The sequence below is a fragment of the Lycorma delicatula genome, chromosome 3 (assembly GCF_047948215.1).
Source record: "Lycorma delicatula isolate Av1 chromosome 3, ASM4794821v1, whole genome shotgun sequence".
Classification (NCBI taxonomy): Eukaryota; Metazoa; Arthropoda; class Insecta; order Hemiptera; family Fulgoridae; genus Lycorma; species Lycorma delicatula.
The window spans coordinates 139,259,605-139,277,590 of NC_134457.1; the positions used below are offsets into that span (position 1 = coordinate 139,259,605).

Consider the following 17,986-nt stretch of genomic DNA (forward strand, 5'->3'; position numbering starts at 1 on the left):
GATTTAGTTAATAGAAATCTCTGGAATTCCCATGAAATTATTGCCAGTTGCTCAAGTTAATAAAACTTAAACCAAAAAACATAAATCAAATCTCTAGTTACAAAAATAATAAAGGATTTAACATTTTATTAATGTTAATTTAAAAAAAAAAAACAAAATTAATAAGTTTAATGGATCTAACAAATAAAAAACCCTACCTGTGGTTCTGAAATAATTGAGATAGCCAAACTCAGCTTACGTTTCATTCCTTTGGAAAGCACGTCTGCCTTTTTTTCTGATGTATGTGCCATATTTAATAATGACAAAATATCATTTCCATTTTCTTCTGCATTTCTTGAAGATAATCCTCTAAGCTGAAAAAGATAAAACATGTTTGAAAAAGAAAATGAAATATGTTCAACACAATAACACTTAAGCAGCAAGATGCCAACTAAATAATTGACAATCAAAACAGCTTCCACAAACGATTAAAAATTCATCAGTAGATTGTGCTGAAGGAGTTTGATAACAACCATAGCATACCAGTTTTCATAATACACTTTGTGGAAGGCGGTAAAATTAAGGCCTGTCTTGCTGGGTCAGTTGAAATCCAACATTGTTCATTTGAAATTAACTAAAATTTATACTTCTGCCTATTTAGGTGTAAAATATCTCTATTATGTTAATTTTACTTTTTCTTCTCCACAATTGATAGTAATGTCTGTTTATTAATAATTACATCAGTTTTTTCTATTTTTTATTTAAAAAAATTTATTATTTAACTGTTCCAATTTTTATTTTATTTCCAAAATTTTCAATATTAGTTATAGGATGATTATTTCTTAACAAATAATCAGATATACAGTACGTCAAAAGTTTGTAGTTTTAGTCTTTGTACAATTGAGAGGGGGTATTTTAGTTGTGGGTAAGGTGATGGAACTATACTGTTTCAGCACCATAGTGGAGCAAAATACATGCAAGTGATTGATTGAAGATGGGAAGATGGTCTGATACCATACAAGGCTATTAAATAACAAGACTAGTGCTGTAAAATATTTTATTTTAAATTTATACATATAAATATGCACCCTTCCTCTATCCCTTCAATGCCCCATGCAAAGTTTCCACTGTTTTGAAAAATGGAAAATTCGCATGGAGCGTTGAACAGTGCTTGAGTCTTCTTCTCTGAGCCCTTTCATGATATGTGGGGCTTTTTCTTTCACAGCTTTAACGGTCTGAAATCTTGTTCCTTTTAATGTAGATTTGACCTTCGGGAACAGATAAAAGTTACATGGTGTCAGGTCAGGCTAATAAGGCAGATGATCTAACACTGAGATGTTAAACGTGGCTAGAAACATCTTGAGAGACAATGAGCTGGTGCGTCCTGATGAAGAACCCATAACTAGTTCTTCCACAATTTGGGTCATTTTTTTCTTATTTTTTCATGGATTTGAAGAAGGACCTTAAGGTAGTAATAATGATTAATAGTTTGACCTTCAGGAACCTAGTGAAGGTACACAATCCCATGAATATCGAAAAAAACAATCATCATAGATTTGAATTTTGATTTGCTCATTCGAGCTGAAGAAATACCTAACGGTGGACCCGGAGGTTAAAAAAGAAAATGCATGGTTGACGCTTAGTTTCTAGATCATAAGTGAAAAACCTAGATTCATCATTCTTTCCAAGAAATATGGATCGTTTTCATTAGCTTTCAAAGTGTCAAAACAAACATTTCCACGAGCTTCTTTTTGTTCGATTGTTAGAATTTTAGGCACCATTTTTAAGCACATTTTTTTGCATTTTAAAATTGTTATGTAAAATTTGGCTTACACATTCTTTGTCAATTCCTACAGTTTCAGTAATCGCACGACTAGTTAACTAACGATCAGATCGGATCAGATAACCAATATTTTCATACATTTTTGACATGGAAGGGCGGCGAACATCATCTTCAACATCATATCGGCCATCTTGGTCCACTTTTAATAAATATATTTTTTTTAATAAAAGATAAGTTTCAGTAGCAGTTTTTCCAAACTTCATATGAAATTTCAGGACAATTCTTTGCTCTAATAAAAACTTTTTTTTTTGACAAAACAAAGAACATGCTATCCCAACGAAGGACACGGTCAGACTAACATGTCAACAGAAACTGGAGTGACAAACAATCAAAAGAGAAGGTTTCACGCTACACAGCTGTTGGTCGTATGACTCTGGCGCATGCGCAGTTCTTCTGTAGCAACATTAATCTCATTATTTAATAGCCAAACCTGTATACAAACAGTTCATTCTTCTCCCTAAATACGCACTCACAAACTACAGATTCCTAGATACAAAAAATGAACTAGTGCATTCCAAATTACTACAGTTACAAAATTTATATTATTGCACATTTCATATTTTAAAATACTCTTACTTGCTCTGAAAATATAGTTTTGATCTTTATTTATTCGTTTTACTAAAATAAAGTTGGGTGATGAAGTAACAAAGGGTAACTAATTCTGGCTGTCAGAATTAGTTCTGACAGCCAAAGCCATCATCAATTACATCATTTTGTAAAATTGGTGCCATTTATTATGTAATGATCACAGCAGTCAATGACAGTTAAAATGGCAAAAATAAAATCTAGTTTGCAGCACTTTGTATACATACCAAACCAAAAAAAATGAGATGATCCATTATAGTAAAACCTGGATAAAACATATCTTCTTGTGGGCAGAGACCAAGTTGTTGTCTAAATCTTTCCATATTTTGAAATATATCATAGAAATCTTCATTTGACTCATGCTTATATACTGCACCAGCTGTTGGTGATATCATTCCTTTAAAAAAAAATTTACATAGAAATATGCCAATTTATACAATTATTCAGTTACAGTATTTATGTCTGTTATGAGCTATACAGTAGCCACTGTATTAATACAAAGGGGCATATTAATATCAAAATGGAATGGACACATACCAGTCACATATTATCAATAAAAACAAGATTAATAAAAATAAAAAGTAAAAAAAAAAAAACACTTGCCAAACCAACATAAGCTATCAAATTCTAATACCTAAATGCATTTAGGTATGAATACCTTATCACAGTAATCATACTCTGTTGGCTTATTGAAGTAACAAAAAGTGAATTGACATTGGGACTGCTTCTTCAGACTTCCATAGGGCAGGTTACTTCAGGTCATCTTGCCCTGAACCCCTTATTACAAATCATAGCCCTGTGAGAAAAATACTGCAATATTCAATATACATTTACCTTCCCATCAAAGATGAAACCTAATACTAATGAAGATGCTTAGCCTACTTGCTCTCCATTTTTGTTCTTCCTCAAGTTTGAATTCATGCAAAATTGAAGTAACTCTGTTGTTTCAAGAGAAACACTAATAATAGAGTCTAGAATTTTGTCCCAGGCATTCTAAATTCCTTTATTATTTTTCAAGAGAAAGTAAAAAAATACAGCTCAACAAGTAAAAGAAATACAAACTGCATGGAATGTTCTGCACCCTTTTCTTCTAAGAACATCCAGTTTATTTAATTAAAATATTGAGATATTCAGTGCTTGTCTTTTCAATGCCCTATTTCAAAATTGTTGCCACCATTTTGAATCGCACATTCAAATTTTTATGTTTTTATGACATGTACAGGACTTTTCCCTTTGAGTTCTTTAGCATTTCATTAGGATAGATCACTGAATACTTTACTCTTCTAATTGCCCTATAAGATAAAATTGCATGCTGTGATAATCTTGCAGGCCAAGGAATATTGTCTGGACATATCATTACCTGAAAATAATCATTTAACTACATTCATTGACTATCTAGTTGTTTGAGTAGCCACTACAACTTATAAAGCTTGTCTGAACTAATTTCAGGTTACTCCACTATTTGAGAAGACAAAAATTCTTGAAAAAACTGACGTGATGGTAACAGTATTACTACCATCATTGTCCAACATGAAATATGGATAAATTTTCTTAGAATGCTACTGCACACCATGCAGTGTGGATTGGTTCTTTATGCATTTCATCAAGGTTGTTGGTTGCCCAATACCAGAAGTTAAGTTTATATACGTAAGTGAAAACGTGAAGAATAATAATAATAATGATAAATTAAGTAATTTCCACTTATATGGGTAAGTGATCCATCACTCATTATATAAAGTAAATATGTCTATAATGTTTAAAAGATTCAAATTTTGGCGGCAACAGGTTACACAACTGACATAATCATGGAATGCTACATAACATTCGAGCTCTTCCAGCACCTATGTTCTTTGTTTATCAGGAGGCTTCTTGTCTAATGATGAACCACTTTCTTTAAAAATCACCCTGATTCTAGCAAATGACTGACAGCATTAAAGTGGCATCTGATGTACATTGAAGTAGCATCAAAAAACCATTGTGCAACCATAAAACAATTGCTATTTTTGCAAAATAGCTTCAATCATTAACACTTCATTATAACCAACTAATGTAGGAAGAAAACTATTTTTATCAGACACACCTGAATGTTAGAAGAAAAAAAATTAGTTTATATAAACACATATTTCAATGGAACACTCACTGTTGGGTAAAGTTAACAAAAAACACACAGCTCGTATTTACCAAAAGAAATTGGACTTTAATTATGTGAAACAACTGAACTTATGTTAAAACATAACCTTAAATTAAATGAAATTAGGAAATAAACATAACTTATTTTACATAAGAAATATCAACTGAAATCAGCATATCAGTATAATATTAAAATGAGATTTACTTAGAAAAATAAAACATCAACAAACATAGTATGACTGGAAAACTATTGCAATACTGACAAATGATGTAATAATGAAAAAATTAGCAATGAAAAAATGTCATTAACTTAGACAAATAAATTACAGTAAATCTTAATTGGCACTGGCCTTTCCTGATTTATGAACAACAAACTTAGCATTAAATAATTCAAACATGTAATTCTAGTTTAATGTAGAAAAAAGGCCACAATGATATTATAGTACAAAAAGAGTTAATTACAATAATCAAATTGAAATAAATAAGCATATAAATAGAGTTCCTTTTCTAGTAAGCTTTCTTGAAAATATAAAATTACAAAGAAGTCCTAAAACATAACTGCACATAAGGAGTAATTTGCTTTAGGTTAATTTAAGAGAATTATTATGAATACAGTTCATGAGTAGAAAAGAATTAATCTCGGCGATTACAAAATACAAGATTAAATGATAGAGTTAATTACAATAACAACAAATTGAAATAATTAAGCACGTAAAAATAGGTTGCAGCTGAACGATGACACAACCTTATATAAACCATCTGTCGTGAATAAATGGTTTTTAAACTAAACTTGAAATGCGCAAAGGTACGATGAACTGAATGTTCCACAAATTTTAATGATAAAATAGCTGTTTAACGTAATAAATAATGAAAAATTGAACTTGCCTGTAGCACACAAATATTAGCAAGAGACGAACTCGTGAGTGAAGGTAAATGAATACATACAGTAATCCTGGGCGTAGTCCGCACTGGTGTATCAGGAATACGGGGGTGAGACGTGGTTTAGAGGTTGAGCAGGACGTGGCGTCTCAAAAATGTAGCAACGAGTTTGGAGAGATTCTGCATCGATGAAGCAGCTAGAGAAGATTCGGCGTCGATAGAATTGGCAGTTTGTAGTAATTGAAGCACTTTCAGCATAGACGTAATATACAGAATTTGAAGATTAAACTTGATAAAGAAACGAGGCAAAAACAAAACAGAGATCGGTGAAATAACGAACCACTGTCGGGTAGAACTAGATATAATTTCGACAGAGAAATACTGCAACGTGTATGCGAGTATGAATGCGATGAAGATATTAGCACAAAGGTTGAGAGCGAAAAGTCATAGGCGACTCTACATGGTGAAGGTCTGATCTACTCTGCCGAAAAGATGGCGTGAACAAAATGAGGGGGAAACCAAGCCTAGGCAGTGGACAGGAGAGAGTGTGTGTAAAAAACAAGAGATGTGTGCCTGTTTAGTATGGGAACGAAACAAAAAGGGAATGTATGAGAGCAGCGAGAAATGAATACACGCGGTCACTAAAGATGACAGAAGCAGACAGTCTGGGCGGCGCCAGAAGTGTCGAACACGAAAACAAATAATCAAACAGATACAAATATGACAAGCCCAAAACGAAACATAGTAATAAATTTACCATGCCTGTAATAACAACATGACCCAACCCTAGCTTTGAATTCATAGGAAAATAACGTAAGTTTACGCAATAGCGTAAACACTCACTATAATCTGTGCCAGTAGGAAACTGCATCATTATTCTAGGCAGTAGCATTAACAGGAATGAAAGACGCCCAACACTCAATCCAACCTCAAACCATTAACTCTGATAATTTTCTTTCTTTAAGTATAAATATATACTTAAGAAATTCACGAAGTCAAGAATTCAGTACTTTATAATAAAATTATACCGTCTACGTCAAATTTATCAGAGATATTAACAATCACTGAAATGTAACTTTTAATTTTACTAATTTTAGTAAACATTTTATCTATTATTTCGAATTTCAGTCTAACAAATCAATAGCTGGATAAATTATTTGGGGGAAAATAACATTTAAAATTATTTATTCCATTCTATTACATTGATAGTAAAGAAAATATTATATTGATAGTATTTTCTTATAGTACTATCTTATAGATAGTAATTTGTTATCACAGAACAGAATATAACCTGCAGCTTAAAGAAAATTTTTAAAAACATATTATTTTTACTGCTTTGAAAACACACATTTACCACAAAAATAATATTAAGATTTATTTGGTGTAACTGAACTATGTTAATGGCATCGTATCCTTATACAAAGGCAACACATGAAGGCAGTAAATATCAGACATCAACAAACTTGCACGCAACTTACAGTTAATTAGAGAATATCGTTGCAACAAAAAAAAACTCAAAATTTCTAACCTCGTCTTCGTTAAAAATGTTTTTTTTAATAAAGATTTTTCTTTATTTCAATCAATAGACAGTAAACTTATATTTCTGAAATATAAAATGTTTAATTAAAAAAAAACGTTTAATTTATATAATATAAAAAAATTGTTCCAAAGACGCAGAAATCCTTGTTAAAGATTTAAAAAAAAATGTAAATGGAAAAAATTGTTTAATTTTATTAGATTATTTAGCCACTTGTACTTTCCAGCCAATTTACACATTATTGTGCATTTTCCATTGTTTGAGGTAGTGTGTTGGAAGACTTTAGTTGAATGGCTTAACAATTCAGTCACTTGGCTCTTCCAATCTTTTCAAAGTAGGTCCCCTCTTTTCTGTTAATTTTTGGTAAAAAGTAGAAATTGAAGGATGTTAGGTGTAGTGAATAGTATGGATAATCCAAAACTGTAATGCATTTTGTAAGCAAATACTATTTGACAAATAAGGTTTTATGCAAGTGTATTGTATTGAGAAAAAAAAATCAATTTCATTTTTTAACAAATTATGTTAAACTGTATCATGACATTTTGCAAGGATTTAAAAGTTGTCATTTCATTCATTTTAAGACATCATAACCAGCATTCTTTTCAATTTCATGTTGTTCTTACATGAAGGCTTTTGGCATCATTCTCACACACACATTTGTTATACTCAAATTAATAAAATTTGAATATAACTCAAGCACCTTAAATCAATTTCTTTGATCTTCTGAATCTTTTTAATGTGACATTCAGTGCATACACTTCAACCTCTTTTGTTGAGGTTAATCAAGTAAAACTTGATTACGTTTTACTTGATTATAATACTTTTCAAGGAGGCTTGGGAGAAAGAAATCTGAAAAGACAAGGTCTTGACTGTAAAATAGAATCTTACATCTTCGCTTATCACTAGTTTTTTTATTAGCATAATAAAAATCATTTATTGTTTCTTTAAACACTGATTTTATTATGGTAAATAAATTATGTATGAAGAATATGGAAATGACATCCTAGTGAAAGAAACACCCTAATGAAAAAATATCTTTCACAAAGTCAATTCATCATTTAAGTAAACAGTGTTTATCCTCTTTTGATAAAAAAATTAAATTAAATTAAAAAGGATTAGTTAAACTAAATAACCAATTTCCATCAATGTTAAAGATGCAGTATTATTCTGACCAAAATAGGATTCTGATTAACAGATTTACTAAAAAAAAGGAATCATTTTAGAAATTAATCTCAAATCAAAAAAAGAAACATTGTTATTAAATGCATTTATAGATACACCAATATCTGTTAACAATGTAATTCTGAACCCTTTAATATTGTTAATTATATATCTGACTCACGTAAATTTTGTTATTTTTTGTAGAATTATAATCTCTTCACACCTGTAAACAAAGAACATTATACCTGAAATCATGGACATAGTTGTTGTTTTCCCAGCTCCATTATGTCCAAGTAATGCTGTGATCTGTCCATTGTAGAAATCAATACTTATTCCATCAACTGCTACATAACTTTTATCATATACTTTCCTTAAATTTTTAACTGAAAGTCCAATATTCATATATGGCAGTGGTTTCTCACATAACTCTATTGTTTGTTCAGGAGTAAATTGGATTTCTTCTTCTTTTTTGCAACCCTAAATGTAAGACAGCAATAAAAGATTGAAAAAATTGTCAAGATTTCAAAATATATTTGAATTACATCATGCAAAAATAGAAATAGACAATATTATTTAAATAATAAATATTACTTATTTAATAAATTTTATTTATCTCAGTAAATGTGATAAAATCTCAGTAATCAATACTTAATTTTTCAATATTGACAGTGTAATAGTTTGGGATACAGTAGGTAATGTCTTAATAATAATTATTTAAGTTCAGATTCTCTAAGAGGTACACCATTCATTAAAAAAAAAGAAAAAAAGATGTTCTAGTATTACATTCAAGAAGTGCAACGTACACATATGTAAAACGTTTACTCGGGCCATGTTAATTTAGAGAATATTCTATAATCTGAATGATCAGTCATAATGAGATTAAAAAATGCTGTCATATTTCCATTTATTGATTTTTGAGAGATTTTTATTATCAGCTTTCCAGAGCAAAAAACTCATGCATTCTTTTTTATTCATATTCTGCCAATATATTGCCTTGTGACACAGTATTATAAACCCATTAAACAGTTGAAAGTAAAGTAGGGAAAAAATAATTTTCTCTTAATTAATGTTCTATGTTAATCAAAATATTAATTTGACGAGTACAAAAAAGAATGAGATTAAACAATAAAGCATATGAGCTTTTGAATAATTATTGTAAATCACAATACAGAAGAGTTATCAGCAACAGATCTTTCTATGAATGACCAGCAAGATTAATAAATTTTGACTTATAGATTGATTGATAAAAGAATTAATATAATTAAAATAAATAGATTAAGGAAGTTTTAAAAAGAAAAATAATTAAATTGTATGATATATAATTTATTTTTTGGTACTTCTGATAAAGAATTTTTCATGAAGTAGTGAATTATTTGACATTATTTCAGAATTTAGATTTCATTTCAGAGTTATTAAATACTGTTGATTGGTATTTTGTATTACTTGAGTACGATTTTAATTTAGTTCTCATAAACTTTAACCACTTCCAATGTAATGTTTTAATGTCTATGTTTCTCTAGCATTAGATTATGTAAAAGCCTCCTTGGATTATGCCATATAGTCAACTGAATCTGCATATTAAATCAATCACTCATAATGCTGATGTGATCATCCACAATAATAATGTTAAACAAATTAGGGATTCTAAAATAAGGTATACTTATTAGAATTTAGGACAGAATAAATTTTATCCGAACATTGGTATTTAATTAAATCTACACCTATTGGAAAGACAGTTGCTGATAATCCTAATTTGAATGAGTCAGATCGTATTTTTGTGATCCTCCTTTAAAAAGGTTATATAGATTTTACTGAAAGGTTATATAGAGGTTATATAACCTTTATATAAAGGTTATATAATTTATTAAAGGTTATATAGATTTACACTCACTCACTCACTCACTCACTCACTCACTCACTCACTCACTCACTCACTCACTCACTCACTTTCTTTCTCTCATAGTCCTGTACAAAATAATCTTCTTGCATTTCTTTAACACAGCGCTTATCAGCATTATTGTCAACTTATCCATCAGTCTATTGATTACCTGGGATATCTATATTGCTTTGAAGAAGTAGAAACTACACTTACTTTGGAATTACGAATGCTGATATGAATATGGCTGCAATTACTAGGTAAGTAGTAAATTTGACAAATGCAATAAATACTTGAAGTCCATTTATTGAATTACAGTGCACAAGAATATCTTATTTATTTACAATTTGATGTTACTCTACAATTCTAACTAAACTTAAAACAGTAAATAAGTTGTATGGTAAGGCAGATTGAACAAGTAAGTCTTCAGACTGACAAACACATATTTGGCTTAATCACTCTTTAATTAATGGATTCTTAAACAGTGATTAATATGAACTCATATTTATATGAGTTCAGGAAGACCTTGACCAGCTCATCAAAATAACCAGTAAACCCCAACTAAAATAAAACTCATACTGTTTATAAATACTTAATGACATAGAGTAATCAGACTAGAGTTTATTACCTGAAAAATAAAATACCATGGTTTTGCTATTCCATATGGACCAGGCCTAATATTATCTACATACCATACAATTACTCCATAAATAATCATATCAATCACAAACATGATAAAAATAGAAAGTAGACTAATATTACCACTTCCTTTTTGTAAAAGGGTAAATGATGTGACACCAACTGCTGGAAAAAATGTTATAATAATGACTTGTACGTGTACACACAATGTAGGTAATATGAATAAAAAATTATAAAAAGTAAGTTAATACAAATAATATTGTAGATTTAAGTAAAATATGTTAAGTGATAAAAAAATACATAAAGCATGACCCTTAGCATAGAACCAGCAACAGGCAACCTAAATTAAAACACTTTTTTAAAAGATGATGATTAGGTCACAAGTTGACCCTTAATAACTTGAAGATTCAGTAACAACATATATGGAAATATTAACTGAAATTTTTTAGTTGTTATAGTTGTACAAATATACATATAAATAAAATATATATAAATATGATTAAAAAAAGGATAATGATCCGTGCAGAAAATTGCTTGATTGATAAATTTAATACAATATTTTATCACAAGTAATATTTATAATATAAATAATATGTTACAACGAAAACAATTCTTGTTTATTGGGATGCTTTAGAAACAAGTAAAAAATGTTTATATTTTAGCAAGTAACATTAGATCAATGTTAAATATGAAACAGGTAATTCAGTAGTCCAGTAAACAAATTTTCTAACTATATACTGAATTCACAGACAGTTATGTGTTTATCATATTTCACATTGTGTATGTATTGGTACTAAATTCATACAAAATTATCTAATATTAAACAACTAGCTTTCAAAAATACCAAAGCCAAAGGATCTAAACCACTTCTTCCAAAAGACCTTTCAAAGCAAATTAGCTGATCCTCCTTCAGTGAAGTTCTAAATGCACAAATTTAACAAAAACAATATATTAAATGGAACAAGCAACAAAGATGAAATATGTTATTCAATTACTTACTATTGAGGTTTCTTAACCTTTTCATAAAAAATTAGTAAAAAGAAGTTGATGCTAATTTGCTCCTTAAGGTATTTTGGAAATAAAAGTTCCTGTATTTTGAAAGTGGATCTTTTTCATTTTTAGTAACTTATAGTAACACTGCCATGAGATGTTTAACAAAATTTTCTCTGTAATATAAATGAATATATGGCCTAAAGATAACAATAAATTAACAAGAATAAAGAAATATTTAGCTTGATAATGCATTTTATCCTGTTAAAAATAATCACTAGTTATAGATAAAAAGTAAGCAATTACAAATTTTATATAGATACTAAATGATTAGTAATGATGAGAAATTAAACTATAACTTAATATTGCAAATAAATCTTGACAACACTAGTTAACTTCTAAATTGGCAACAAAACTCTGAAGTAAAACAACTTGTAATGAAAATTATAAAAGACTAAATAAAGTTTTATCTGAAATATAATGTTTCAAACATTACCCCTAATATATTATACTACTGTAAACTAATCATTGTAGTTAGTGAAAAAGTTTTTCACGTTCAATAATGTTGCAAAATCAATAATGAAAATTTATAACAAATAAATAAATAACATAATGGAATAAAAATTAAACTTTAGTTTAAAAAAACTTTATGAATTAATATAATCAGCTGGAATCATTACGAAATGTTACATAAATCAAGCTCTACAAGTAAGTAAAATCATGTAAAATGTACATAATAGGTTTAGTGTACATATGTAAGGTATAAAACTAAAAGAAGAAGAAAAAAATACAAAATTCATCAGAAAAAGATGAGATTTAAAGAGACAAATCAGATAAATGGAACACCAAATAGAGAATAAATACATGCTAGATAAAGAATAAATATGCCAAAGGAGTGTATAAATAACATTTCTTTGAAATAGATAACTTCTGTTGTGTATGTGTATGTGTATGTGTGTATGTGTATGTGTATGTGTGTGTGTGTGTATGTGTATATATGTGTGTATATGTGTATATGTGTGTATATGTGTGTGTATGTGTGTGTACGTGTGTATATGTGTGTGTGTGTGTATGTGTGTGTATGTGTGTGTGTGCGTATGTGTGTGTATATGTGTATGTATGTATGTATGTGTGTGATGTTTAAAGATCATCTAGGTCGTTATGAACTATATTTTGTCTGACAAATGAGGGATCAAGATAAAATAAGAACTGGGCCTTTCATTTCAACTTCTGTGAAACACAGAAGTCTGTATACAACACAGGCTGTTGTATACACATACAACAGCTTGCAATAGATACCACACAATAGATGTTTCCCACATCTATTGTGTGGTGTGAACCACATAATCATTCATCAGACTGTTACTTTTTATTACAAGAAGAGTAAGTAGTAAATCCTGACACATAGTAAAATACTCAAATTTGCCACCTGCTACAGGGCCAGTATCTCACTATGAGATACTCACCCAGATCTCCAACACTTCTGTTATTGTAGAAGCTAATTTGAAGATGAGAAAGCTACCAAAGTTTAAAATGATGAGCAAAATGATGCTACTTTTGAAGCAAGTACAGAGTGTAGGCTGAACCTAGTAAAATATTCTTTTCCCAGCTTAAACTCTTTTAACTGCCACTTTAATGTCCTGTACAACCTGCATATCGTGCAGGAGTCGGGCATGTTTCATGCAGTGACCAAACTTGTTTCACAAGATATTTTAACTAACTTCTCAATACTTTTCCTGGTGCTTCGTTTTAAAATCTCTCCCACCAAACTTTCGTTGACACACAACATGAGATTGTCTGCAAGTTTCTACTTCAAATACTCATTCTTCAACAGTTACCAAACTTTAACAAATAACAACACACGATTATGCAACCTTGCATAAGACAGTGCTTGACACTCAAATTTGGTCAAATGTCTAGCATATTTGAGCCAGTACTCAAAATCTGCAGACAATTAACATTCCTCCCCTCCCCAGATCCAGTAGTATCAACATCTTCCACAATACTTTACCTACCCATCTCACATCAGTACATGCATTTTAACAAATATATGCATTTAGTATAAACTACTGAATGATGGGGCCTCTTTTTAAATTGAACACTCTGTACAACATTTTCCTATGAAACTCATCTGAAACCTCAAGTAGAATTAAATAATCTTGTTTGGGATTTTTAAATTGACCAAAAAAATAGCCTGAGCTTTTGAGCTCTAGACTGAAAACTAGAATCTTCTAAAATAAAACATCTTCTAAAATACTAATACTTAAGAATGTTTTTTTTTTTCATAACTACCAGGATGCGTTTCAAGGTTTTTACTGTGAAAAAACTGATTTACTGTATGTCAACATTATTTTGTACTGTGTTGGATGTACTTGGTCATAGACATAGTATAACAATTAAATAGAGACTGTTCATTAATTTCTTAAAAACTAGCTTAAAGGCTGACCTTTTCCAAAATAGCAACAAATTTCCTTCTGTCATTAGTTACTACAGCTAACATGAAGAAAACAAATAAAAATATTAAAATCCTGTCAGAAAAGATTTAACAGGACAGGTATTATTGGATTGTAAATTGTATTTTTTACTGTGTTATTAATTTGTCTGTACTTGGCTATTCTCAATTTTTTCTCCTTGTGTGAAAGGGACAGCAGGAAGAAAAAACAATTTTATCAAGAAGGAATGGCTAGTGTGAATCACTTATACCCGGGCAGGTAAAATGTTGTACATCCCTCATTAGTCAACTCTTGATATGATTTTTTTTAACTCTTACTTTTTTTAACATTTCACTCATTCTGTTTTTTTTTTAAACAGAGATAAGGGGCCCACTTCTTATCTTATCTTGAGCCCTATTTTACAGTCAAAATATAGTTCATATCATTTTGTAACTAGTGAAGTCAATCACTGAAACATCAAACACACACCCAAGATTAGGGCTTTTCAAATGCTTTAAGATAATGAATAAAAATAGTGCTAGGTTTCATTTTAAGGAAAAATTTCCTGGTGTTACTAAAATCAGAAAGGAATTTTTGTGCTGCCTACACAAAAAGAAATTTGAAGATCTGTTGAGCAAAGTTGAAATATTAAAGTCAAGTCACTCAAAAATGTTGTGAAAGATTTTTTAGGAAATCAATCAATTTCAAAGTAACGTGAGTGAACAGTAATGTTCACACAAATATGTGGGGGTGATAGTGAACTACTTTCATGTAAGTAAAGTTCTATTAGGATCAAATATACTTTTCTTCTTATGAAAAAAGGTTTAGTTTTGCTATCCAGTATCTTTTAACCATATCCAGAAGTCATATTACAGAACTTTCATTCATGATATCAGTGCACTGTTTGGAGAGGAAGAATTTGTCATTTCACAGCATACAAGATACAATATTTACATAATTTTCTCCAAAAGTGTATCAATAATGTAACAATAATATATAGTAAATATTTTAAAATGAATGTATAATATTACACACCTAATTCTTCACAACTTTTTATAATAGATATAGCAACTCTCATAGCATATGATGGAGAAAGGCATGCAATGAAGGTACACCACCGATTCATATTACAGTAAATTAACTTATTCAGAAGAAGTTGAAGAAAATAAAAACTTACAATATAGGTCATTAATGCAGTACATGATGCCAATAGTGCTGAAAAGTAACTCAAGCACTTGTAACTACTAGATTTCAGTTTATGTTATATATCTATAAGTTTAAACAAATAAGATCTCAAGTTTAAAATAAATATGTACTTTAAGTTAATTAATTTATTTTAATAAACATTTTAAGCACGTCTACATAATTGAGGAGTTAGGTGGAAGAAGGGCCTAACTGCAAGAATGTTATTTTGCTAAAATTGCATTTCAAATTTTAATGTTTCTGAACATGTACATCCTTATATACTTTGCAGGCATTTCTCATTATTTACTTATATATTTTAAATAGATCATTTTAAATTGCTTTCTCTCATAATTAAGTAATTCTGACTCAATAAGTAAAACAGTTAGTAAACATTTAGACCTTTCTTCATAAAACTGCCCTTCAAAACTATTAACCCTTAAAATACTTGTGACAATAATGGACAGATCTTGAATTGAAAATAAATTTCATCTGAAGATAGAAAACAATATAATAATGAAAAATACCAAATTTACATCAAAATACAAATTACAACACCTGGTAACAATGACCAGCTCTCAATTAGAAAAATAAACTTTTTTATATTAAAAATATTATTATAATATTATTATGAAATAGTGGTTTTATTATAACTTAAATTCATCGAGGATTTGTAGAATGTTTAATGTCTGTTTATTTATTTTAAAGTTCTTCTATTGTACTGACAAATAAAACTGACCAAATTATGTCTTGAAACATTTCAGTATCTTCTTGTGGTAAATATTGAAATAGATCAAATTTACATCAAAAACACCAAAGTAGTACCATCTTCTTAGTAATAGAGCATTTAGTAATAATTTCAATTATAGCATCTTTAACCTTCACTTGATGTACTGTTTCTCAAAATCAGATTTCTAAGATTAATGTTTATATCACCTCTCCATAATGAATAAGGAGCAAATATTGGTTGAGAACTTGTAGAAACTGAAGGCTGTTTTCCTGAATATATCATCATAACACACTTCCATATTTTAAAGCTATTTTCATTTTTGTTTTTAGGGAATGGTTTTAAACTACTTCCAGTAATAGATTATAAATAGATCTGAAAGAAATGAAAGTAGCAGATTTTGTCCAAGCCAAAGCTATTATTTCCAAATAGTGTATTGGATGAGTTATTTGCTTCTTGCATTTTACTGGAATACTGAATAATCCAAAGTTCATGTCACACTGACAGAAGTATATTGACAGAATAAACAAATATTGTTATGTACTTCTTCTGTGACACAAGCATTTGAAAACGTAACTATTTCTTTAACATTTTTAAAAGTTTTTTTTATTTTTCTACTATGAATTTAAAAAAAAGGATACAGCAGAATTCACTCCTTTTTTACTTTTCCACAAAACTGTACATGTAACTTGAAGAATCATTGAACACATGAATGTTGTATTCATTGAACCACAAGAGCAGTATACATCCGTATACATAACTCAATGTTTATATTTATTTTTGAGAGTTTGGTTATAACCAAATTCCATAACTAGTAAATCATTACAGGTCTTGGCTTTCACAAGGTATGCCTCTTTATAGCTTGCAACCTTTCTCTTAATATCAAAAGTTACTCGAATTTGAGCATCTTGGTTTATGGATAATGCTGTTTCACATTTATTAGAATAGTTACAAATAGCTCCTTTTCTTTTATCTCTATTTCACTATCGGTTTGGATAACACTATTTAGATAAGACTAAAAACAAAACAACACAAACTGTAAATAACGTTTTGACTGGAATACACACGCTTAACCTAACTCTACGGAAAAAAGGACAATAGCAGCTACATTAACAGTTGTAATACCGTTAGGAGTGCCAATACAAATATAATATTTTGTACACATATGTAACAAAAGTTGGGAAATTCAAAAATTCATTCTCTGGAAAAAGGGCCTAATGAAGTTTGGGCCTCTTCCACCTACTCCTCAATTATAAACAGTTTAAACATGCCTACATAATTATAAATCAGATTTAATCATGGAAACCTTATAAAAAATAAATGAAGTAAAATTAACTAGTCTTATCACATTATTTTTATGCAAATAATAGAAAGGAATCTTCCTTTCTTGCACAAGTTTGTGCAAAAAAAAAATTTAGCGAAAAAGTTAGAAAATTAGCGAACTCTCTCTATTTTTCTGTTTAGCCTCCGGAACAACCGTTACTTCATAGGAAAATATGTATGAATGTAAATGAAGTGTTGTAGTCTTACCAGAATCTATTACCTAGTATTCAAATCCGTATAAAAAGTAGCCTTTTTATAACTGCCTTTACTAGGATTTCAACCTTAGAACTCTCCACTTCGAAAGCAGCTGATTTGCATTGAGTTAATTAACCACTACACCAGCCCAGTGAGCTAAATTAGCATGAACTGAAGCATTATATACAGAGGGATTACAAACTGCATGGCAATCTCTCAAGTAATGATTTTTTCCTTATTCATTAAGGAAAAAAGTTTATTAAACATAGGTCAGAAAACAGTTCATTAGTAAGTTTCGATTCAGGAAATAGTTAGCCCTGCTTTCTGCTCCCTCAGTGAAATTAAACCTTTTAAAATTCTTAAGGTACAAATAGCGTGGTGAATTTGTGGCTTTCTTATGATTTTTGATATAAGAAAGTGAATAAAAATGACCTCTATCTCACTTAGATTTTGTAAGGAAACCTATTATCTTACCTTACAAAAAGGTTTTCTCAGAAAAAGTTTTTTT

At 29.6% G+C, this 17,986-nt stretch overlaps 1 protein-coding gene across 1 annotated transcript in view; it reads right to left on the minus strand.

The window, feature by feature from the left end:
- LOC142320988 (phospholipid-transporting ATPase ABCA3-like) overlaps positions 1–10,713 on the minus strand; it is a 33,079-nt gene extending 22,366 nt beyond the window's left edge. The window contains exons 1-4 of the mRNA XM_075358988.1: positions 10,619–10,713; positions 8,360–8,591; positions 2,635–2,804; positions 198–353 (exon numbers count right to left, since the gene is read on the minus strand). Of these exons, the coding sequence (XP_075215103.1) occupies positions 198–353; positions 2,635–2,804; positions 8,360–8,591; positions 10,619–10,708 (648 nt within the window). The 5' untranslated portion in view covers positions 10,709–10,713. The remainder of the gene's footprint in view (positions 1–197; positions 354–2,634; positions 2,805–8,359; positions 8,592–10,618) is intronic.
- Between the last annotated feature and the right edge of the window lie 7,273 nt (positions 10,714–17,986).